The 24,823-nt window shown below is 43.7% G+C and overlaps 1 protein-coding gene across 1 annotated transcript in view; it reads left to right on the top strand.

The window, feature by feature from the left end:
• GTF3C1 (general transcription factor IIIC subunit 1) overlaps window positions 1-24,823 on the top strand; it is a 39,265-nt gene that overhangs the window by 5,461 nt on the left and 8,981 nt on the right. The window contains exons 7-31 of the mRNA XM_063414199.1: window positions 1,884-2,039; window positions 2,658-2,773; window positions 3,805-4,126; window positions 5,063-5,274; window positions 5,756-5,895; window positions 8,278-8,431; window positions 9,382-9,485; window positions 9,699-9,880; window positions 10,235-10,501; window positions 10,728-10,873; window positions 11,276-11,373; window positions 12,896-12,992; window positions 13,706-13,883; window positions 14,274-14,409; window positions 15,414-15,549; window positions 17,289-17,370; window positions 18,038-18,223; window positions 18,724-18,881; window positions 18,983-19,125; window positions 19,311-19,392; window positions 20,517-20,629; window positions 21,561-21,623; window positions 22,132-22,225; window positions 23,070-23,242; window positions 24,178-24,462. Coding sequence (XP_063270269.1) covers window positions 1,884-2,039; window positions 2,658-2,773; window positions 3,805-4,126; window positions 5,063-5,274; window positions 5,756-5,895; window positions 8,278-8,431; window positions 9,382-9,485; window positions 9,699-9,880; window positions 10,235-10,501; window positions 10,728-10,873; window positions 11,276-11,373; window positions 12,896-12,992; window positions 13,706-13,883; window positions 14,274-14,409; window positions 15,414-15,549; window positions 17,289-17,370; window positions 18,038-18,223; window positions 18,724-18,881; window positions 18,983-19,125; window positions 19,311-19,392; window positions 20,517-20,629; window positions 21,561-21,623; window positions 22,132-22,225; window positions 23,070-23,242; window positions 24,178-24,462 — 3,823 coding nt within the window. The remainder of the gene's footprint in view (window positions 1-1,883; window positions 2,040-2,657; window positions 2,774-3,804; window positions 4,127-5,062; window positions 5,275-5,755; window positions 5,896-8,277; window positions 8,432-9,381; window positions 9,486-9,698; window positions 9,881-10,234; window positions 10,502-10,727; window positions 10,874-11,275; window positions 11,374-12,895; window positions 12,993-13,705; window positions 13,884-14,273; window positions 14,410-15,413; window positions 15,550-17,288; window positions 17,371-18,037; window positions 18,224-18,723; window positions 18,882-18,982; window positions 19,126-19,310; window positions 19,393-20,516; window positions 20,630-21,560; window positions 21,624-22,131; window positions 22,226-23,069; window positions 23,243-24,177; window positions 24,463-24,823) is intronic.

The raw sequence follows: 24,823 nt of genomic DNA, 5'->3' as shown, positions 1-24,823 counted from the left end.
GAACTGTGAGGAAAAAAAAAAAATCAGATATGAACTAAACATTGTAAATTACAGTCTTTGTGAATAGGAGTAGTCTTAAAGGAGCAAGTGAAAGAGCCAATAAAACCATGAAAAATTCCAGAAGACAAAAAAGAGTTTGTTGCAGATTACATGGAGATGGATTAAGACTCTCAATAAGACAAATTCCTTCAAATGATTTAAGTCTGGAGATAGGAAATTCTCTGTAGGGAGAGTGTATTCTGAACAAAGAGAAGGAGAGGCCAAAAGTAGGTACAGGATCAGACATGGCTGAGAGAGAAATGACTCAGGTCTTTCAGGGGTGTTCTAATGAGCTGCAAACACTGGGAAATAAAACCCAAATGACTAGACAGCACTCCTAAACAGTTTATAGGCAGTAGTAAAAGCATTTAACTTCCAATTAAGGTATTACTTAGAAGACAAGAAAATAAAGTCCACTTATAAACCTAGTGGCAGCCCCCAAGGCACGGGTGTTTTATGCTCTGTCAGAGATTGGCAGAACAGCAGCTGCATTTGCTGCTTAAGTTGGTTGGGAAAAATGCCACTTGATGAATCTTTCACTTGAATGATAATTCCATCTTACAGATGTAAAAGCTGAAAATCCACAAAAGTGCCTTAAAACCACGAGGTATTAAAGGAGGATGAATTAATAATAGCTGATTTTCAGCAGAGATCAAGATAGTTTAATCTCTGGAGTTATACAGGAAAGAAGATAGAAATATGTGGGACACACTGAGGATGAAGCCAGAGCATCTGCTGTGGGAAGAACATTATTAGGCAGCAGGAGCTAAAGGAAACGGCATTGGTTTGTTTTGGGGGATTTATTTTCTATGGGGAGTTCTTTTGTTTATTTTTTCAAATACTGCTTCCAGTGAAAATTAATGGGCTGTAGAAATACAATGGATATAATAACAGTGCTTGCAACCCTACCAAAATGTGAGCACTTAAATCCTAAGCAGCATCCTGGGGAAAGGATTCAGCTCAAGGGAAAATGATGGAATCTTGTGGCCTGGAGCACAGTGACATGGTGAAGTGACTGTGGGTTAACTTTGTGTCAGCTGGGCATCAGTAACTGCTCAGATATATAAACACAAGATAAAATTCATCAGCTGAAACCTTGGTGATTCCAGCTAAAGCCTTGCCTGGCCTTTTCACAGCAGTGTGTAGCAGAGGAGCAGGGATGGCTGGAGATGTTCTCCCCACTGCTGCAGGATGAACTGGCTGCTGCAGCAGCAATGCTGAATCACTGCCACTTGCCAAGGTGGCAGGGTCCAGTAACCCAGTTGGAGTTACCACTGGTGTGAGCTGGTCCAGCAGGAGCTCAGCTCTCCTGCAGCCATCTGTCCTCACTCTGCCCTTTGCTGGGAGGTCCCAGTGAGTGGAGAGTTCCCACAGCACAGCTGATAGAGAGGAACATACCAAGATGTGAAATGAAATCATCTGCAAGAATTTTGCGGCTGGTGGGCAGCAGCATGTTCTGTCCTTGTAAAAAGAAATGGTTTTATACCCAATGAGTGATCTCCCAGTCAGATACGTGTTCTCCAGTTGTAATTCTGGGGATTAACACTTAATCCCTCCATTGATTTATTTATGCTGTGGAAGTTTCTCCTACGGGACAGTCCTAGCATTGGCACACATTCACAAACATGAAGGTTTGGAGCACCTCAAAAATTCACCTGATTGCCAGATTCATACAAAGGGAAAAGCTCTTGCAAACCTTTCCTAGAAATACCCACCTCTCTTTAGTCATTTGTTCCTCATTGCACTGCTACTTCTTCATGTTGCTGAAAGAAAGAAAGTTGTTTAAAGCTGTGCACACCCGCTGCACTTAGTTAGGAGTTGTTACTAACACTCATTTTTTGCAGGGACTGATGTCATGGTCCGTTGCCTTAAGCTGCTGAAGGAATTTCGGAAGAAAATGGAAGATTATCATGATGATGATGAAGAGATCATCACAAAAGTTGTTCAGCCTGTGGATATTGTTTATGAAAGGGATATGCTCACCCAGGCTTATCAGCTAAGTAGGTGATGTAAGACATCTGAAGAGTTTTCCCATTACCTCCTTAGTCCTTGTATAAAAGTGTATAATATAAAAGTGTGTATTGCAGGTGTTTTTACACTCTGGTTGCTTTTGTATCAGAAAGTGTCAGTTTTTCATAGCAGAATGAGCTGTATGTCCAGATTAGACTGGAGGTGCTGCCACCTGTTAGCCCTTCTTGGAAGCTGAGCAACCATTCAGTACCACCCAGCAGAAACAGGATGTCGTGATGGGATGAGAAAAGATGAAGCAAACAGTGTTCCTTATTCTCCTGTCTCTTTTCCTTTCCAAATGGAGAAATGAATATCTAACTGTGGAAAGCTGCCAGGGAAAAAAATCATCCATGCTTCTAATCTGAAGCTGTCACCTCCATACTTCATTCTGCTGGGCACTGCTTCATGTAAAATTGTGGTTTATGACAGTATTTGGCTGAATATTTTATGTGTCTGTAAAAATGGCTTTAGTTAGTGGGGAATCTTAAATTTAATATTCTGGCATATGCTGTTTTTCGGGAAATATTAATGTATATGGAAAAAAATATATATAATGCAGTCAGATTATTTCTCTGAGATTTTTTTTTCTGTTTTCCTTTCTGCAACAGTTGAAAGTAGAGGAACCAAAGGTATTTCTCAGGCAGAACTTCGCCTGGCTATGAATGTGGGGAAGCTGGAAGCCAGAATGCTCTGTCGTCTTCTGGACAGGTACAAAGTTGTCAAGGTAAGGCTAAAATAAAATAATTCAGATACTTATTGAAACTGAAGGTACAACTTTGGTTACTCTGGGAATAACATTCTTAACCCCAAACATTAGAAACAGCAGAGATTTGAGAATGGCAGTGGGAGAGTCCCAGTAAGATTGAAAAGAGAATTATTTCAGTTGAGTAAAAGGTGTGTCAGGCAAGGGTTCAATATTAGGATGGTAACCTGCTCTAATCAGAGCACTGAAGGAAAGACCCTCTCTGTCCATGTAAAATCATTGATCTACTTGCCCTTTGAAAATACCAGGAAGTTCTGGAGCAAAACAGTTACTTCTCTAGGAGTCATGATGATCGAACCTATTTCCAAATATTTCAAAGTTTTTTTAATTTCACAAGATAAATCGAGCTGTCATGTCTTGCCTGCACCCAGTGGTCCCTTTCCATAAAGGCAGGATAATTGTCATTTTCCCTCAACTGGGAATCTTTTTACAAAAGTCTTGTCTTTCAATAAAAAGTTCTATAGATTTAAAAACAAACTGTGTAAACCATTGGAATAGCCATACATATTTTCCCCAGTCAGCTTTGAAAACAAAATCTTCCCTTATTGATTGGTGAAGTGTGTGAGTTTGTAGATCCTTGAGAGCTCCTGTTGTAGAAGACAGGGCAGCAGCACTTCCACTGAAGTCTGGGTCACTCAGAGGGCTGCAGTGCCCTGATTTCACAAACATTTTTGTTCTGAAGTAATTGATTTCCACTCTGACTACACACTGTTTGTTCTTCCTCAGACTTTTCTCCACCCCACACACCATAGGAGTTTGTTTCTAGTACACTGCTAGTGCAGACTTTTTTATTTTACAAGCACAGAATTCCTTTTGATTTCTCTCTGTGAAGATTAGGGACATTTTTATTACTTAGAAAAAAAGAATAACATGGTATCTTTTGATGTGGGGGAATAACACTGAGAACATTTTCCCATTGTTGGTTGATGCTGGGGAACACTGATAGAATGGAAAAGCAAAGTAGTAAAATAATATTCCAACTGTTTCCTTAGGGTTTTATGGAGGATGAAGGTCGGCAAAGGACCACAAAGTACGTTTCCTACATTTTTGCAGAGGAGAGTGATTTAAACCGTCAGTTTGAGAGGGAGAAGGCCAGGAGTGAGCAGCTGGCTACAGTTACTTTGGCTCTGGTGCCAGAAGAATCCCCACCTGTGGAAGATGCATCTCCTGGAGAAGAGGAGACTGTGGCCTCAGAATCTGACAGTGAGGAAAGGAAGGACAGGAAGAAGAGAGGAAAAGGTCAGAAGGCCAGCTCTGGTTCTCCGCTGAAATCACGTGTCCAAGATGATGTCCACCAGACAACACCAGCCAAAGGTACCTGCATTTTCCTTATGGATCATTTTATTAAAGAACAAATAAGGTTACTAGCTTCCATTATGGTTTTCGGTCACATATTTATTTTTAAGCCTATTTGGTTATTTCCCTGCTTTCCCCCAAACTGTTATGGATTGGAACACCAAGTGTGGTAAGCTCTGGAGATGCTCAGGGTGAAGTGTGGCATGGTGTCTGTGTCCCAGTAGTGTTTGTGCTGCCACCCTGACCCCATGCCATGTCTGCACTTTTCCCTGAGCTCACACACTGTGCTCCTTGGATATTCAGGGTTGGGATGATTTGACCCACAGCCTTACTCACCTGAGCATTTTGTAACAAAAACGTCTTGTCCCCTGAACAAAGTTACATCAGCTTTTTCTTTAGTTATTTGAAACATCTTAGTGTGAAAGCTACCAGCGTTTGAGGGACATATTTAAAAAGATGTGAGCAGAGGGGGGAGTACTTAATATTTTTTTACCTATTTCAATGTTCCTACAACTTCTCTGATAAACTCCAAGGGAAGAGAGAAGAACTCTTTTTCTGTGTAGATTATCTTTGGAGTAATACTAAATTCTTATTCTCGTTGTACTTTGAGTCAGAAAAGTCACATTTCCAGCAGAACTTGAGAATCTTTGAGCTAGAAACTCTTCTTTTTTCAGCAGTTTCTGGATAAGCCCTTCATGGCTTTCCAAGCTGTGAAAAGGTTTCTGCATGGAAAGAATTATTTGATGACGGAGAGTTCACTTTTTTAAAACTTAGTTTTGGTGGCTGAATGCAGTCTTTCAGGGTCAAGCCACTGCTTCCAGCAGAGCAGAATATGTGAAAAGTGTAGCAGAATGCTTTTAAGTGCAGCTACTGGGGTGGATGGGAGAATGCTCTTAGAGAGAAAGCTGAACAGGGCGAGCAGAGCAATTACAAGGCTTTTTGCTCTCAAACCAGGCTCAAAGCCAACAGCTGTGAAGGCTCAGGGGAAGAAGCAGCCTTCCCCTCAAATTCTTGAAGATCCTGAGGAGCTCCCAGACAACATTACAGGGGATAGTTCTACTTTGGGAACCCTAAAGCAGGAGTCCAGTGTTTCTACCTGTGCTCATCCCACGGATGAAGATGGAGATGTGGCTGTGGTGGAAGAAGTCAGACTTGAAGATCCTAAGGTAAGGATGTCTTAATATCTTCTTGTTGGTACAGCTGTCTGAGCTAAGTTTTGTGCTGTAATAGCAAGACTTCAAACTAGAGTTTTTTGTATTTATTTATCAAATTGTTTTGGGTTTTTTTTTTAATTAATTTCAAAGTATATTCGTATTTTGGCTGCACTCCACTGTAGGTGTAAGTGAATATTTTTCCAGGAAATAGGAGGGTAGATATCCACAATAGAGTTCTAGGTTAGTTTCCTGGTGCTCTCCCAATTCTGTGTTGACTGAATGCATGTCATAGCTTAATGCAGCACACACTGTCTGCCTTCCTGGGAAGGGGAGATAAAAGAGAAAGAAAGAAAGAGAGAATCTTCATTGGAGTAGTTATTTGTAAATAAACCCATCCCAACCGGGAGTTGCTCAGCTGCTGCCGTGTGAGGAGCCCCGCTGGGCCGCAGCACTGGCTGGTTGATGTCCCTTTGCTCTGCTGTGCTGTCCCCAGAAGCCCTGTGGCCCCAGGAAGGAGAAGCGTTCCCGGGCCGTGGCAGCGGAGAGGCCCCACGAGACCTACAGGCTGCTGAAGCGCCGCAACCTCATCGTGGAGGCCGTGCGCAACCTGCGCCTCATCGAGAGCATCTTCACGTGAGCCAGGGCACGGGGGAGCACTGGGGCTGCTCCTCAACGCCTCTGCTTGGCCCTGCTGCCACCACTGCTGTGCGGATGGAGGCTGGCACAGGGAGGGGGTGTCTCAGTTGGGAAAAACAGGGGTCTGCCAGGGAAAAGCTGGAGCTTCCCATGGAATGGAGGATATAAACCCCCTCCCTCTGAATTATTATAATTTTGAAATTAAGGGGCTTTCAGGTAAAGATATGGGAATAGGAATAGCAGTTCTTTACCAGGAATATAAAAAAAATGTAGTAGTACATAAAAGCAAACTAACAAAAAAAGGGAAAAACCACTGACAGAGTTAACACAGCCTGCCACCCTGTTGGTCAGGGTGTTGGCAGCAGTCCAGTTAAGTCCTCCTGCAGTGACAGATGTGGTTCTGCTGGAGCAGAGATGATCCTGTAGAAGGGTCCAGGGGTGCTGAGATGGGTCTGCTCTTCCTCTGGGAATGCAGTGCACACAGGCTGTGCTGTGTTCTGATCTCAGCTTTTATCCAGGTGGGAATGCTGGGCTCTTCCTGCTGGGTGCAGCATCTCCCATGGGGTGATGGAATTGTATCAGCCCTGCAGTGAGCCTCGATGGCCCATGGACAGCAGAGATCCCCTGGAGGGAGGATGTTTGGTAGATAAAGAAGAGCTAAAGAACACTGCCCCAGCTGGGTTTAACAGCTGCCCATTGACAGAACACATGGCCATTGACAGAACACACTGCCCTCTCCCTGGAGCCATGAGGAAAGAAACACCTCCCCAGCCAGTTTCAACAGATAGGAAATAGAATACATCTTGCACTGAACCCAAGACAATGTGGGGGGTTGAATCTTAATCAGCTGTTTGGAAGCAACAATAGTTCCATGCAGATAATTACAGAAGAGTGCTTTCATTCATTATATGTCTCATAAGTACAGGTCAAAGGACTTGTCCATTCACAGTGTGCCAGACTTGGGGCCACATTGTAAGGTACAGCACTTCCCTGCTGCAGGATTCTTGCATCTACATCAGTTTTATCTCTGCAAGGTTTCAAAACTTGTTCATGTGTTATTCTGTGTGGGCTGGAGAGACTCAGGTCTTCATGTCACTCACCACTGGTCATTGGCATCCTAGCCTCCAAGTTTGCTTTTCAGTGCAGTTTTATGTGGTGTGGTTATGTCTTCTCTTGGCACCTTACCTGAGCTGGAGATACTTCCCTAAATGTTAAAATGTCTTTCAGCTGTTTAAGATTTCATCTCCAAAAAGAAATGGAAACTCCAGTGCTCTCCTGGATCCTAAACTGGCAGTTCTAGGTTGTCAAAATAGGATTGCACCATCCATCTTCTGTGTCAGCACAGAAGATCCTGGCATGTCAGTATACCCAGGACTGCTTCGTGTAGGAATTTAGTCAGAAATCATGATCTTTCCTCTGGTCTGAGAATTTTGAAACCTGTCACCTTGTTCAATTGCAGAGTGTTATAAAATTAGAACCTCATCTGGCACCAGCCTCATCAGTGATTGATTGAGTCACATCCAAGTGCAGGCTTGGAAGATATTTCAGGTCTCTGCTGCCCCTTCAGTGCTGCCAACAGGTTCCTCAGAGGTTCCTCAGAGTCAGTGGAAGTTCTGTCCCTCCCCAGTCTCTGCCAAGAAAATTTACTGGTGTTTGCCTTCCATTTGTTAATTACCAGGATGTGGTAATCTTTTGGGACAGTTGAAGTCCATGTGTACATTCAGTTATTGCTTCATTCCCTTATTATCTCCCAGGACTTTTTCAGAATTGATTGCCCAGGACTGAAGGAGCCCAGAATTAGGACCTGGAACATTTGTGGGAAAGTGCATGGGAACAGGCATGGGGAGAGGAAGGTGTGAGCACAGCCCTGCCAGCTGAGGCAAGGGAAGAAGGGAGAAGGGAGCTGGCTTCACGTGGTGGGATATGTGTGTCTGTGTCTATGTTGTGAGTGCAGGAGTCATTTCTGTGCTCTGAAACCCTTCAATAAACCCCTTCTGCCTCCAGCTGAACTGAGCTCACAAACTGCAGGAACTGACTGCATTTGTTAAATCACCACCTAACAAAGCTGTAGATTCTCCTCACCTTAGGGAGCCTGCATTGGTAATTGCATTGTAGCCATGCACTGGGCAATCAGGCACTGAGAATTTGCTGTTGTCAGAACAGCAGTTCTCCCCTGACAAGGAAAAGCTTGAGTAGAGGGAAAATAGAGCTGAAATGTAAAACAAAGTTCCCAGTTATCTCCAGCAAAAGGGAATAGGGAGCAGGGACTGTTAGAAGTAGGGAAAGAAATTGCCATTTACCCCACATCCTCTAACAAACCACTTAGGCAGTTTGGAGTCTTGCTGGCCTTAAAATGAAGGTATCTTTGGCATCTTTTAGACTTCAGAAGATGGTCATGGATCAAGAGAAGCAAGAAGGTGTCTCCACCAAGTGCTGCAAGAAGTCCATCGTGCGGCTGGTGCAGAGGCTGGCGCGGGACGGGCTCCTCCGGCTCTACCGCACCACGGTCATCCAGGACGGCATCAGCAAAAAGGTGAGAGCACAGCACAGCCCTCACCTCATTTCTCTCTGTGCCCTGGGCCTTCTGCTGGAATGCAGGGGTGACTTCACTTCTTCTAGCAGAACCCACAATGGAGCTGCCCAGAAGCTTCATGTCCAACTAAGCTACTGTGAGAAACCAGGTCACTGCTTTCCATTACTGGGCTGCAGATAATTGAGACCAAGAAACAGGCCAGAGATCAAAGTCTCTGAATCTCCCTTCCAAGAGGTTCTGCTGCTTATCAGTTCTGTGCTTCATGGTTCTCTCCTTGCACTGCCAGGCTGCACCAAAAATCTGTTTAAACCCCTTTTGAAAGCCAAGAGTCCATGAAAAATTCTTCGTGAGCTTCTGCGTTGAAATATATACAATGTGATTTTTTATTTTAAAACAAAAGTCTACTGTTAGTGAGGTTTATGGAAATCAGATGTCTGTGGCTGTAGAGCTGAGACTTGTCACTTACTGTAGTGTGAAATGCTCATAAGCAGGGAATTGAATCCACTGAAAATTAGCTGCTGCATAACTAGTGCAGAGCAGAAACAAAATCTTAGCAATCTGAATTGTATGTGTGCTTTCAGCAGCAATATGTGTTAGCTTGGCCTTACACCTAATGAGCTCTTGACTTTTCATTTATCCCTCTGGGCCTAATATTTACAAGTATTTGTTTCTCAAATATTTCAGCTTTTAAAACCCACAACCCCAGGTTGGTAGAAGTTTATTGGTATGAAGACCATGTACTTTGACCTCTTGCTTAATACAAAGTTGCAACAGGAGTTTTCATCCATAAGTGTTCATGTTCTGTGAAGGATTAAAACCATCATAGGATTCATCCATTGTGGCTACTGCCAATTAACTGTTAATCTCAGATAATTAAGATGATTAAGATGATGATTAAGAGCCGGTATCTCCATGAACACCTCTTGTCTGTGCTGTGCTGCTGTGGGCAGGTGGAGTTCGTAGTGCACCCGTCGGTGAGCCCCGGCGATCCCCTGGTGAAGAGCGCCATCGAGCAGGTGCGATTCCGCATCTCCAACTCCAGCACCGCCAACAGGCAAGTCAGCCCTGCCTGGGGAACCTGCCTGCTCTGGGTGTGCAAAAACATGCAGAGGAAAGCAGAAAAACCCAAACAAACAGCCTCTTCTTTAGCAAAATAGAAATGGAAGCACAAAGCTGAGGCGATGTGCTGATGCCTCCTGAAGTCAGGGAAGAACAGGAACTGAACTCTGCGTATTTTGTACCTAAGTGCTGTGTGGTTTTACTACAGGATTAAAGCCCCCCAGACACCAACGTCCCAGGACCATGGTGAGGAAGAAAACCAGGGGCAAGAGGCAGTTTCTGATTCAGGAAAAATGCAAGACAGCTCATGTAAAGCTGATAATGGTCGGGCAGGAAAAACTGATGAGAAAATGGGCGTAACACACCTAAAGAACTATCACCCTGTTACAGGTACAGCCAGCTTTGGGGTTTCTGTCATCCTTCACCTTCCCAGTTAATATTAATAATAATTTTCAGATGTCTCCTAAGATACATGGAGCTTTTTTTCTTCTCCTATAGAAATAAAATTTGATGTATATTAAACCAGTCTCACTATCCAATGTTTTCTTAGCTGCTTATGTTTTTTACAATTGTGAACTGGAGCATTTGTATTTACTACTACTTCTTTACTATTAGTAACTTACATTTACTTTCAACTGCCCATCCTTCCTTCCAGTTTTCTTCACATTAATTTTGCATAAGGAGATATTTCTCCTGCTCTAATCCTCTTTTTATTTCTATTTGGTCTTTATTCTTCCCTTCCAGTTCCAGGACTTGGACGTTCTCTTGGCTTTCTTCCCAAAATGCCCCGTTTAAGAATGGTCCACATGTTCCTCTGGTACTTAGTTTATGGTCACCCTTTAAATGAAACACGGCAAAAAGGAGGAAGTGATGGTGAGAAAACTCAGGGGCTGGATGAGAATACAGCTGTAATTGAAGCACAACCAGATGGGACCTTAGAAATTGTGACAACTGTGGGGAATCCTGAGACCTCTGCACAGGAGACTGAAGTAGATCTGTCTAATCAAACAGGTAAGAAGTAGCACATCCTGACTTTACTACAGACCTTACCATGGTTCAACACTGAAAACTAGATAAAAGTCTACTTCAGAAAGGTTTGCAAATCAAGAGTTTAGAGAATTTTCAGATCATTTTAGATTTTCAGACTGAACTGGCAGTTGTGTTGTTCTTGAGCAGTGACAGTGAGAATCTGTGTAAGGTTTGGGTTTGATGTGTCTGAGGCACTGTTCCATTCCAGTGTACGTGGACGACTCGTCGTGGATGCGCTACATCCCTCCCCTGCCCGTGCACAGGGAGTTTGGCTCTGGATGGGCTCTTGTCAGTGACATCCTCCTCTGCTTGCCTCTCTCAGTCTTTGTTCAGATTGTACAAGTCAGCTACAAGGTACAGTGCTCTGTTGTTTTCTTCAAAGGCTGATGATGTCAGCTGTAGCTATAGGCTGGAACAAACATCCCCTTAATCTGTTTTAGCAAAACTAGACCCTGGAGAGGAGAAGAGACACTTCAGTCTTTTACAGAAGAAGTAGTTGCTTTCAGAGGCTCACTGAAAAAAAAAATGTATAGCCCTGTAGTACTGCAAATTCTTAAGATAGTGTTTTGCCAAGAGCATTTTATAATCTCACTGAATCCTCTGCCTCACTGATTAACAAGAATAATGTTTAAGCATTTTACAAAAGCAGTAAGGTTTGCTTAGAAAATATTTTAGCAGACAATTCTGGTAGCAAAGCTTTATACTTGAGGGGCTAGTTACATTTTGCATTTTGATTAACTTCTAAAATAATTCTAGGTGGAAGGTCTGGAAGATATTTTAAATGATCCACTAAAAAAGCACACTCTGATCAGATTTCTTCCAAGGCCAGTCCGACAGCAGCTCCTTTACAAAAGGTAAGCAGATGAGTCAAAATAAGTGGCTCAAGAGAGGAACCAACAGTGGCTGGTTGATTGTTTTCTCAGTTATTTCCTGTTTGTGTCAAAGAGAACTGTGGCACTTGAGACAAGGATCATCAATCCTCAAGGGATAGTGTGCCAAACTGTATTTTTCTCTCCCAAATAGAAGGTAATAAGAAACTAATAAACAATATTCATGTGTGCTGTCAGGCAGTGCTTGAGATCTGGGAGGTTCTGTCCTTCATAACTCATCAGCAGGATGTTGCTTCCATATAAAACACACTCCTCACTGCTGCTAAATTCAGAATTTAATAGGGTCTAAGTGTTGCTGTCCTTCATAAATCTTTCCAGGGGTGCCACATTTCCCAGCGCCTGCCTCTCACACATTCAGTTTCCCCTCATACTCTCCGTGGCATGTCTGCCATGGTTTGCCATTTCTCTTCCAAGAGGTGTAAAACTTGAGATTGGACTGAGGAAACTGAAGTGATTTCAATGTGTGGAATCAAGAGCACCATGCTAGTTTTCCCCAGAAAGTCACTGCTGACAATGTGTGAATGTTTGGCGGTTTATATGACATTTTCCAAACCTGCAAATGTGCTTTAGGTGAGGGAACAGGGCTGGGCAGTATCAGCAGCCAAGGCTCTTGGGGAGCCCAGGTTTACAGCTTCAAACCTATTGTGAAATCTCAGAAATTAGAAGCTGAATTGATGGCATTTTCTGAAACCTGCAGGCTCCGTCTGATGGGTTGGTGCAAAACACTATGACACATAACCAAGCTGTCTCTTCAGCCTCCATTCACCAGAACTTCTAACTGAGCCAAATTTCTAGGCTTGATCTTTCTGACCCCCAGAGAAAACTCCTGCCAAAATCCAGCTCCCATTTAACTGCATTTAATTAGATCTTAGTGAAGTTAAATGTGGGCAAAGCTAAGTTTTTACAAACTGTCTCAGAAACTAAATCTTGCAGGAGGTTCCTGCAGCTGCCAGAATTTTACCATAGATGTAGGAATGCAGGATGGAAAATGCTGCACTTTTTGCTCTGCCAAAGCTTTGAGCAACTGAAAGCAGTTTCTTGGAGCAGTAATTTTAAACAACCTGAACTCCAAGAATCATTGCCCAGTTCTTCATACATACACATACAAAGGCCTGTATTTAGCAGTCATGTTTTCTTACTCTTGTCTTCTTTACATGACATGAAATTGTCTGCAGATCTGCTGTTGACCATATTTAATTCATTTTTACATATGTTACTTCTGGCTAATTTTCTTTTTTTGCTAGCAAAATTTTGCATAATATTTGGCTAAAATACTAGGTTTGTGATTTTAGGAAAAGAAATTTGGACCCTTGGGGTTCTACATGTTTTCCATAGGCTCACAATTCAAGCAACAATACCACTTCAGAAGTTGTATAACTCAGTGGTTTGCTGAAAGCTCAGGTTGCTGCATGAAAATGTTGGATTTTCTGGTATCACTTTTCTGTTTGCATGATTGCTAATTGTAACACTCCTACCATTGCTGCAGGAGGTACATCTTCTCAGTGGTAGAAAACCTTCAGAGATTATGTTACATGGGGCTGCTGCAATTTGGCCCAACAGAGAAGTTTCAAGACAAAGACCAGGTAATTAAAAAAAATTAAAAGGCAGTTATTCTTTATGAATTTTTCAAGATCTGGGGTTCATAATTACCTTAAAGGAAGTGCTGATGTTTCAGATGTATGTGCAAACCTCCAGACTCAATCTCACTGTTAGTTGTGCAGATAATTTTTCACCTCTCTCTGGAGGGGAACTACTGACATGTATAATGCTGAGCACTGCACACAATAATGATCCAGGAGGTCCTAGACTGGCAAGACTTAATGAAAAATGAGTGTGACACATTCTTTTCCATCAAGGTGTTAAGCTTGGATGTCTGATACAGAATAAAGACACTGATCAGAGTAAAATAATGAGATTCATATGCATCTTTTTAGATAGAGAGCACCTGCAAAGGAGAAAGCAGACCAGACTTTATGAGGATAAGAAAGGTAATTAGGCTTCCAAACACGCAAATCCCAAGTGAGGACTTGCAGGAAATAGCCACTCTGGAAACTTGGAATATTCTGTGCACAAGGATGAAAAGAAACTGTTCTAAATCTAGAAAGGAAGTTCCTGGGTTGCTGTCAAGGGAATTTGGGAATACAGTGCAATAGTGTGGGAATGGGTGTGGCCTTTATCAGAGCAGTGGCTGAAAACAGCAAAGACGGAAACTGTCCAGTCCTAACCTAGCTGGTGTGTCCTGCTCATCAGGCAGTTTCAGTGATGTTTACAGCCTGAGCTGTGCTGTGTCTGGCAGGTGTTTGTGTACATGAAGAGAAATGCTGTCATTGTGGACACCACCAGCTGTGACCTGCACTACAACCTGGCGCAGAGCAGCCGCCCCTTTGAGCGGCGCTGCTACGTCCTCAACACCCTGCAGGACGTGGAGAACTTCTGGTTTGATCTGCAGTGTGTCTGCCTGAACACACCCCTGGGTATGGCACTGCTGGACCTCCTGAGCAGCCTCACTGCCCCTCCTGGGCACACCACAGTTCCTCTTCCCTTCCTAAAACTTGAGCCGGGCTCTGTTTTTTCACTTCTGCTGTCTTGGAATGTTGTCCTGTGCATCACAAAAAAACGTGTTGGGAGCTGTGTCCATATGATTCTGTGAAGTTGTGATGCACTTGGGTTCATGGCAAAGCATTGCTGCCCTGTTGGAAATATAAAAGTTGACAGTTGCCCTTCTCTGTGAGAAGCAGGCATGTTGTATTGAGAAGGGGTAAAAATGACAGTACTGTGTGGGAGCAGCTTGCCAGAGCAGGGTGGGTTGAAGAGAAGTTGAGTTCTGAGTTGTCACAGAGAGTGAAACCCCTTTGTCTGTGCAGGAGTTGTCCGCTGTCCTCGGACAAAGAGGAGCAGCCTGGCAGGGGAGGAGAGCGCCCTGGATGTGGAGAAGGAGCAGGAGTCAGCAGTGAACAAGCACAACCTGGAGCGGAAATGTGCCATGCTGGAGTACACCACGTAGGTCACCTCAGCCCCTGCCACCAGCAGGGCAGGCAGGAGAAACTGCTCAGGTGTTGAGGATGTCACACAACAGCAAAAGCACTTGAGACTCCAACATCTCAGCTGGGAGTTCTGTGGGGTTCAGAGGTGAACTGAGCCAAGGGAGATGGAGTTCTGTGGTGTGTGCTCAATAACTTGGCTGCCAAGCAGGCTGTTGTGCTGGAGGGATGGGATAAACACATTGGGCTTTCCCTCCAGAGCAGTACAGGTGTGTGATGCAAGAGTCCTGAGGAGAGCAAAGTTGGGAGGGAATGCTTCCCAAGTACAGTGAATGCCAGGAATAACAAATGCAAAGGTTCTGTGTTCCTGTGCTTTACATCATGGTATCTCAAGTAGCTTCAGCACCTCCCCAGTGCCACATTCTGAATTCTGTCCCTTTGTGCTTCACTTGGCTGTAATTGGTTGCAGATTAATTTCTAATATGCACTGTGATCTGGCGGTGATCTCTGGAGCATTTAATCTTCTGCCTAATCACACCCAGAATACCTGGGAGGGTTGCATGCTCACAACCTGTGACAGCCGTGCAGAACCCCAGTTAAATTTTTTATATTGTGTTGTGCACTGTGGTTTAGCTCTGTCAATATTCTATTCTGTTTCAATAAACAGTCTGTTTAAAAGTATTTTCTGTTAGTTCCATGTTGCAGGTAGATATATCAAGTTATCTTAAAAAAAATAATGGACTTGAGGGACCCACTGATCCTTGCTTGAGCTTCTGCACATAGTCTCTCTGTGTGTCAGTAAATCTTTTAAATTGGATATCTGGTGTTTACTTGCAGTTAGGCTGGCCATGACTGCAACATCTTTAGGGAAGAAACAGTTTGGGATGTAATTGATGGTGTAATATTACCTTTGAACTGGGAGGGCAAAGGGAAAGTCCTGCACATTGCACACACACCAGTTAGGAGCACTGGGAAGGAATCTGTACAAAGTAATTCCTGTGGTTTTGTTCCTCTTGCTGGTAGGGGCAGCAGAGAGGTGGTTGATGATGGATCCATCCCTGGAGATGGGCTGGGAGCTGCAGGTCTGGATTCCAGCTTTTATGGGCACCTGAAACGCAATTGGATCTGGACAAGCTACATCATCAACAAGACCAGGAAGGTGAGTATTTTAAAATTCATACATTCTAGTGTCTTCTCCAACTTTTAACCTTCTTGAGGTTGAGGTAGTGACCCCAAATTCTGTTTGCATGCTCTCAGTAAGGGTCTGCAGCACTGGAACGAAATGAGTGCCAGATGTTCACAAATCTTGGTGCTGAAGTGAATGCAAGAATTGGACATAAATTTTATTTGAAAACTGAATTTGACAATGGATTTGTTAGGACATTCAACCAAAGGAGAAATACTCCAATGAGCAAGCAGTTCACTCTACTCAGTGGTTCCTCTTGCCTTTCTGGAATGTAGGAGTTGTCAGACAAAAACATCCAAAACAAGGAAATACACAAGGAAAAAAATGAAAACAAAAAACAGATAGGGAGCCCAACACATGCAAATCAGAATTCTGGTTAATATCCCGTCTTTGATGGAAGCTTGTAAGAGCAAGGGATATTTCCTCAGAATGCTCTCCCAGCTGTCTGCAATTTTGGCTCAAGGCCATTCTAAATCTGGGGTTGATGTTTCAAAGCAGTAATAGCTTTGTTTCTTTTAGCATTAGTTTGTCTGGCTTTTGAGCATATATAAGTCTTTACTATCCCCAGCCTCCTGTGGCAAAGTGTTTCCAATTCCTGCTATGTGCCACCACTTCCTTTGGATGCCTTAAGCTCCCCAGTAATTGAAAAACTAAGAGAAGCTGTGAAAAATACATTTTTATTCTTACTGTTTCAATGGATTTTTGTAAACATCTCTCATGTCTCTCATATTCTTCTCCTTTTTTTAAGAGAGACATCTACTATTCCCAGCATGGAACTGTCCTGTCTTTAATCATCCTTGTTGCCTTTATTTTAACCCATGATAGTTCTACCTGTCCTTCTTAAGGTGGAAATACAATCTGAGAGTGCATTAAGCTTGTGGCCAAGCACAGATTTTTACAGCTGCTTAGTGTTGCTTTACATCCCTGAGAATCCCATACATTTCCTTTGTTTTTTCACCATCACCAGGCATTGAGCAGGGGCTTTCAGAGCTGCCTGTAATTACTCCCCCCTAAGCAGTGCACAAATCAGAGCCTAGCAATGGATGTAAAATTAGAGTTGCTAATTTATTTCCCTCAGGCAGGATCATTTCACTCTTAATTCTGTCTGCTGTTCAGCTCATTGTTGAGCAGTAACACAACCTCCAGCAGCTCTTTGGTCTCTGCTTTCCTCTCCACATCTTGTGACCAACTTCTGCCCCCAGTGAACTCCACACAAGAGAAATGGGTTTAGCAGAGAATGGCAAAACTCCCAATTCATTGCAGTTGGTTCAGGCTCAGATTCAGGATGGGCAGAATGTGCTGTAGGAGGCATTTACCCAGTGTTTGTGTTTGCATTTTGGTTTTGTGCTTTTCAGAAGTTCCTTTGGAATGTAAAATGCTTTGGAAAAATACTGTTTTACAGCAAACTCTGCTCAGCCTCTGTAGCAATGAAAGAATCCAGCATTTCTTTTCCAGTAATTACTGCTTTGAAATTTGAGGAGATTTCTAACCTTCACAATCTAGGGGTCATTCCAGTGTGCTTTAAGAAAAGCTATGGAGCCATTCTAATGTGTGGTAGTAATAATACAAATGAGTTCTTCCTTATTGCCAGGGATCTTTTCCTTTACACTGAAAATTTATTTCTGACACTACTCAGATTATCCAAGTAGACTGTTGTTAAAATCACTGCAGCCCTTCTGCATGTCACCTTTTTTAAAGCTGTGTTGTCTTAGGAAAATACAGGTCCTGAAAATGGACTGACAGCAAGACTCCAAACCTTCCTCAGCAAACACCCCCTGGCACTCAGTACTGGAGGTAAGGCCTGAGACTGTGCCACAGCTCCTCCTGCCTTTGTCAAACCCAGCATGAAGGGTATGGGTTGTTCTTGTCTCATTCCAGTAATCTGGGATGCTCCTGGGGCAGTAAAACAGATAAATGATTTCATTCCCTATTACTGGCTATATGGAACAATAATTTTTTATCTAGTATTGATGACATGGGTTGGTCCTGTCTCCTTACAATGATCTAGGATACTTCTGGGGCTGTAAAACAGATGTGTAAATAACTTCTTTTAAAACAACAATTTCTATCCTTTATAATTTCTGATGTGCAGGTTGCAGACTGTCCAGAGGGGCCAATGTTTTGTAGCACTGTTATCCAGCCTAATGTTTGAGTAAAGAGGAGAAAATGCTTCAGGTTGAATGTAAAACTTCAGCTCTGTTCCCTTGTGTTTGTGCACTGTAAACTAGACTTAATTACTTGATGACTCCTCATTAATGTAGGAATTTATTCTATGAGCTGCTGAGAAGGGGCATGAAATGACAAGATTAACAAAGAGCAATTCTGAGAGGGCTTTTGTCTTTTAATTTACTGAAATTTGTCATTTGGTCTTTATACCTTAACCTTAACATACCTTTCTATCTTAACATTGTAGAATGTTATTGCCATAAAGCTCCATTGCTGTAAATATGTGTCATTTTAGGTAACAAAATTAATATTTTGGGAGAAGCAAAAGTAGGATCAGAGTCAGTTTTCCAGAAAGAGGAATGTATTGAAATAACTAAAGAACCAACCCAGGATCGAACGAAAAGAGTGAGAGGTGGAAAAAGCCAAAAGAGGAAGAGGCTTAGGAAGGATGTTGGAAAGAGGGCAAAGAAGAAGAAGAAAGGTAAGAAACAGAAAAAGCAGCATTCTTTGCTATGCCTAGGCCTGCAGGAAGCTGCTTTGGAGAAGAGGGTGTGGGACAGGGCAGCTTTGTGGCCGTGTCTGTGTGTTGCCTCGGTCGCTGAGGAGGCTCGGGTGTCCTGGGGAGAAGCAGCAGCACGTTGTGCCCAGGAGCTGTGTGTGGCTGCACAGACTGCAGGAATCCTCATGGAGCCCGTGCCACAGCAGCTCCCTGCAGTCCATTATCAGCTCTTGATAGCTGGCTTAAAGGCTCCTCAAGCAGTGGTGCTCTAGGTTGCCAATTTGCCAATTAAAGTGTTCAGTTTTCTCCTGCCTGGGACAGCTGTTGCTGACTGCAATAGGTAGACTAGACTGCAACTTCCTTCCCTGCTCGTCTCTCATTCTTACAAACTCGAACTGGTGCTGAGCCTGTGATAGAAGTTTGAGTTAATCAGAATATAAAGTGCTGAGCGAAATGCCTTTTGTTGTTTCCCTGGCTGGCAGAGGAGGACTCAGCAGACAAAAGCAAGCGGCTGCGCTACCACGACAAGGCTGACCAGAGCGCCCTGCTGAGGATGACGCGGCTGCGCGTGACCTGGACGGTGCAGGAGGACAGCCTGCTCATGCTCTGCAGGATTGCCAGCCACGTGCTCAATGCCAAGGTGCTCAGCACACCCGGGCCACCAGCAGGACCTGCTCCTGCTCTCACCTGTGCAGCCCCGCACAGCGAGGTGTAACACAGGCCCCTGTGTTCCTCCCGCAGGTGAAGGGGCCCTTTGTGCCCTGGCAGGTGGTGAGGGACCTGATGCACTCCAGCTTCGAGGAGTCCCTGGACAAAACCTCCCACTCCGTGGGGCGGAGAGCCCGCTACATTGTCAGAAACCCACAGACCTACCTCAATTACAAGTAAGAAGTTTTCTGTGTTCTAGATACAGGATAAATTCTCCTGAAGGGACATGGTCCTCCTACGTATTTCTTTTGTTTCATGGCACTTAAAATTTTCATCTTGTTTGCACCCTGCTGCTGTCAGATCTGTTTTGAACTGGGAAAATTTCAGCTCTGAGCAACAGCTTCAATTGTATCTCTTGCAGAGTTTGCCTTGCTGAGGTTTACCAAGATAAAGCCCTCATTGACGATTTCATGAATAGAGAAAATAATTATGAAGATCCACAGGTAGGAGGGAAGCATTCCAAAAATTCATAGAGTACTTTATGCTATTCGGATTACTGAGTGATTTCATGTCTTTTCTCTCCCTTGAACCTTTAGCTATTTTAAAAATAGCATCACTGTAAAAATGCAGCATCATTGCTGCTCTGGGAGCGAAGTGGACACAGGGCAGCTTTCCAAAGGCACATAAACAGCCCCCTGTGCTACAAGCATTGTGTTCTCAATGTGCTTGTTTATCAACAGCCGTGACTAAACATCTCTGTCTGCTGATTCTTTTTTTTATCCTTTCAGCCACATTGTTATCTGAGCAAGAAAACGTTTTTGCTCTGTAATTTCTAATCTTTTATTCCAGTTGTATGTTGAAATGTCACCTTAGCTTCTGGGGATGACTGCAGGAACAGAAGCAAATTTTTATAATACTTGATTTGAGCAACCAAAAGATTTTACTTCTTTTTTTTTCCGTTTAAATGAACCATAATTTCAAATTGAAAAGATGTTTGCACTGAAATTCCATCTTGATTTTCAGAATTTTTTCAGAACTGGGACAGTGTCACAGTCAGGATTTTTATCCAGGAATGACAATTCACACCATTGTTAGAAAAGCCCATCGGTTCTGTTGTCAGATTCCTGTTGCTCAAAAGAGGAGCAGTTGTTCATTGATGAGACATCACTGAAATAAATGTGTGTCCCCATCCCCACTGTCTGTCTTGGAAGGAAATAAAAACTTGTTTCCAGAGAACATTTCTCTGACGTCACAGGTGTTCTCCAAGCCGTGGTTGTGCAAACAGACTTCATGGAGAACATGGAAAAGCCTGCAGGGCTTGAGCAGAAGCTTAACATAGCTTTAGCAAGAGATCTTGCTGTTAATTCAGGAAACTGTCTCAGAACATATGTTCATGGTGCTTTGCTTGTAGCTGTGAGCTGATTACAGATGGAACCTGCAACTGTTCACTGAATCAGCAAACACAAACTGCACAAGCTTTTCCCTGCCCTGCCTTGGCTGTTGGGCTGCTGCTGACTTCAGAACTCAGCTATTGCTACAAGAATTTTCATCCCACTTTAAAAGCAGAGGGGTTATTCCCTTTCTAAGAAGTTGAGATGGATGACATTTCTGTGTCCTCTTTTCGAAGGTTTGTGCAAAGGAGTTTAAAGAGTTTGTGGAAAGACTGAAAGAGAAATTCAGTTCGACCCTGGGGAATCCCAAGCTGGAGATTCCTGACACTCTGGAGGAACTCTTTTCCAGGTATTTTAATCATGGTGCTCTTGGCTCTGCACATGGGGTGATGCAGTGAGAGGGCACAGCAATTCAGAGCAGGTCTTTTCTCTGGGCATGATTTACACCCTCTGTACTTGTACCCTTAGTAAGAAAAGAAGTTTTACTAAATACAACCAGCAGTGTTTCTTTCATATCCACACTTCCTAAATACATATAACTGATTTTCAGTTATTTGCACAATCCTGCTGATTTCAAACCATTGTTATTGCTAAATAAGACTTTTAAACCAGAAGTTAACAACAGCAGATTTTCCTAAATTGTCAAGACCTCAAGTCCTTGGTATTAGAGATGTTGCTACTCAGGAGTAACTTTTCATTGCAGTGGAAATCTAGCATTTTCCAGATTAACTGGCCCCATTTTGTATCACAATTTGTAGCTGGTTACTCAGCTGAATCCTCTCAGTGCTGCTAAAAGTATTGATAAGGAAGAGCACTCAGCCTTGTACAGCATTCTCCAGCTCCAGGTTGTTAAGCTTTTTCATGGTGATTAACACTTGAAGAGCAGTGTGGAGAAATTGTGTCTCAGACCATTTTATGATAATGAATTTAGCACCTTTGTAATTTTTCTTAATTTGGGAAGAGCTGTGCATTACAGCAAAAGTGCTGCTGGTGGTAACTGGAGTCCAAAACCTCAATAAAATGACAAATCTTTTCAGGGCTGGAAGTGTCTCCTGTCCATTGTTTTATCTCCTTGTCAACAGATATTTGAGTGGGGATGGATCTGACACTTCTTTTCCTGTCTGACTCCTGTGCTGAGGGCTGCTGGAGCAGACAGTCCCCTGGGCTGGCCCAGCACTTGCCTCGTTAGCAGTTGTGCTCATCAGCCTTTGGGCTTCATGGCTGATGCAAAATCACAGAAAATCTGGTTCCAGTGTTCTCCTTTTCCTTCTCTTAACTAGATTCCGAGTGCTGGCAATCGGAGAAGACACAAATCAAGGCACAAAAGAGGATAATCTGAGCAGGTGAGGAGCAGTAGCACCATTTTCCTTGTTAGGACCAGGCCACATCAGCCCCTCCCAGCTGTGGAATATAAAGAATATCCTAACTCAGTCTGTTTGTTGCAGTGTATAAATTTATGAACAGCAAAGTACTTGCACAAGACTGTAGGGACCTCTGATATAGATTTGGTAGATAAAATGATGACAGAGATGACCTCAAAATTGTTTTACCACTGGGACAACAGTGTACATTTTCTGTGTGAGTATTGTATCTTAAGAGGAGGAGATTTTATCAGGGAGAACTCTGTGTCAGATTATCTGGAACTGATCCAGAAGTTTGGGGTGGAATGAGGGAAAATGTAACAGGTTCCTTTACATGAATGATCCTCAGCTGTAGGATCTTGTGCCTCTGTGCTTTAATCTCAGGAGCAGGTGATGGGAGTTTGTAGATTTTTGTGCTGGTCTAATGGGTACCTCATGTTCAAATAGCACCAGGAATAAATATTTTTCTCTCCTTTCTTTTTTCTTTCAGTATTTATGACATTCATTTTCTAGTGCTGCAGAATTTGATTCAGAGTACACTGGCACTGTCAGATAACCAGATGGAATCTTGCCAGTCATTTCAGGTACAGTGTCTGGACCCAACTTTACTGCTCATAGAATCATGGAATTGTTTAGCTTGGAAAAGATCTTTAAGATCATCAAGTCAAACCATCAGCCCAGCACTGCCAAGGCCACCACTAAACCATGTCCCCAAGTGCCACATCCACATGTGGTCATACAACCCTAAAGTTTCTCCTTCCTCCCTTTGCACATTCCTTTTAAAATGGTTAAAAAGAAACCCAGAGACTTGGATTTGTATCCATTCTGTGAGGAGTATTCTGCTTTTAGAAATTACATATTGTAGGAAGATTTTCAGTTTGTTGTTTTCTCTCTGAGGATGAGATTGCAAGATGTGAGGTTGAAGCAACCCCCTAAAACCACATGAAATAAACTCCACTTCCAGCAGGTCAAGCTGTACCATGCTTAGTGCCCACCTGAGCAGCTGCAATGTTGTGGAGGAGATATCACAAAAGCAATCCTAACACCCAGCTGACAGGGGGATTGGGGCACCTCTCCTCCAACATTGGGGACTGCAAAAAGAGATCATCCCTCAGTCAAGTGCTTAAGTAAGATCAGAGTTCAAAGGGAGTTTAACAGCTCATAAGCAAGAGTGGAAGCTGGCTAGCCAAGCTCACAGAACCACGTGTTCCTGCTGAAATGAGGGGAAGAATTTACCAAAACGTGTGGCAGAGGAGCATTTTTCACACCTATAATTCCAGTAGGAGCCTGATCCCATTTTGAGTACCAAGTGTTCTGTAGCCTTTAGTTAATTTAATCGGCATTGGAAGGAAGAGAGGAGTAAAGTGACTTTGTGTGGATGGTGTTTGTGGCTGTGAGGTGCGGGGCAGTGACAGGGGTGCGTTGCAGACGTTCCGGCTGTACCGGCAGTACGGCGATGACGTCCTGCTGCGGGCGTTCCTGGAGTGCCAGCGCCGCAGCCTGGTGAACCGCCGCAGGGTCAGCCACTCGCTGGGGCCCAAGAAGAGCCGCGCGCTGCCCTTCGCGCCCATGTCCTACCAGCTGTCCCAGAGCTACTACAGGTGGGTGCAGGGCCACTGCTGGCCTCGGGGAAGGGAAAGCATCCATCCAGGAGGGACAACAACCCAGGAGGGACAACACACGGGCAGTGTGCAGAGCCCGGAGCCTTGGGCAGCTGACATCGCATCAGTCAGCCCTCATGGGGAGCAGTCAGGGCACTGAGGTGAGGCCTTGGGAAGAGAGACTTGGCAGAGCCAGAGAATAAAGCAGGTGTTTATTGAAAGGCCTGCAGGATCCACCTTGGGCAGGACAGGAGCCTAACCAAGGCTGGTGGACTAAGAATGGTCACAAAATGGCTGACAGGTCACAAGATCTTACATTTTTATAAGTTTTGGTCCATTTGCATGTTGGGGTTTAATTATCCAATTGCAGCTTCAGGTTGTGAGGTCTCATCCTTGTTTTCTCTGTTCAGTCCAACGTTGTTTGTGCTGTTGGGCTGAAGGTTGTCCTTGGTCCTCAGCAGGAAAAGGATTTGTTTTGTCTCCCTGTTCTATGAAGAGAGCTCACTAGCACTTAATATGAGGCTCAGAACTGCACCCCTGGGCAGCACAGAAGCTGAAAATATGAAAGCTAAAGCTTAAGGCATCAAGGGAATAGAGCCAAGGGTGCTGGGCAGGACTTCAGAGACACGTGGAGAGGGGAGGAGATGCAGCACCACAGTTGCAGATGTGGTGGGAAGATTTCTTTAGCACTCCTGTGAAGCAGAAGATGATACCTTTGCTTTTTATTTGCTGTATGCTACCTGACCTTTACACAGTGCATAAACACCTAATGTTCTGGAAATAGTAAAGGGATTGTGAAAGCAGGTGTGGAAGGTGCTTGGTCACCAGCTCTAGCATGAAACTTCAACTCTGGCTCCTTTGTGCTACCATAATTGTAAAACTCCTCAGTCAGAGCAGATTTTGAAGGATTTGTGCTTCTTTGTGGTTTTGTGCAGAGTTTTTACATGGCGCTTCCCCAGTACCATTTGTACTGAGTCCTTCCAGTTCCTGGAGAAGCTCAAGGATGCTGAAAAATCAGACCAGCCACACAACTTCTCATTTAAAGATGAAGAAAATGCATCATCAGAGGGCATGGTGGCATTTCCCATGGATGGCCCTGGTGGCCAGTGTGTGGCCATGCTTTCCCTGTTCTCCCTGGGACTGGTGGCTGTGAATGTGAGAATCCCAGAGCAGATCATTGTGGTGGACAGCTCTATGGTGGAAAACGAAGTGATAAAAAGGTAAATGCTGTTATTTTCATTAGAGAAAACAGTTTGGGGATAACTTGGATGAAATTGGACAGGAATTAGCATTTCCTGCCCTGCACTGTGGCATTTTTACTGTGCTACTCTTTAGATTTTTATTTCTGAGGAGACTTAATGGCACTTAAGTTAGTGCCTGTCATTATAGCCCTGGGCTGCACTTGCCTTCACATGTGACATTTCAATTGCTTGGCACTTCAGTGCCATCAGAGCTGACAGGGAAAGGAGAGCTCTGGGTGCCACAGGAGCGTTTTCATCAGCATTGTGCCTTGCCATGTCACAGACTGAGAGGACTGGTAACAAGGTTTCAGCTTTATCAGTGAAACCTCTCACCACAGCA

Source organism: Prinia subflava, chromosome 17 (genome assembly GCF_021018805.1).
Source record: "Prinia subflava isolate CZ2003 ecotype Zambia chromosome 17, Cam_Psub_1.2, whole genome shotgun sequence".
Classification (NCBI taxonomy): domain Eukaryota; kingdom Metazoa; phylum Chordata; class Aves; order Passeriformes; family Cisticolidae; genus Prinia; species Prinia subflava.
The sequence above is the reverse complement of the archived record's forward strand: the minus strand, read 5'-3'. Positions and strand labels throughout refer to the sequence as shown.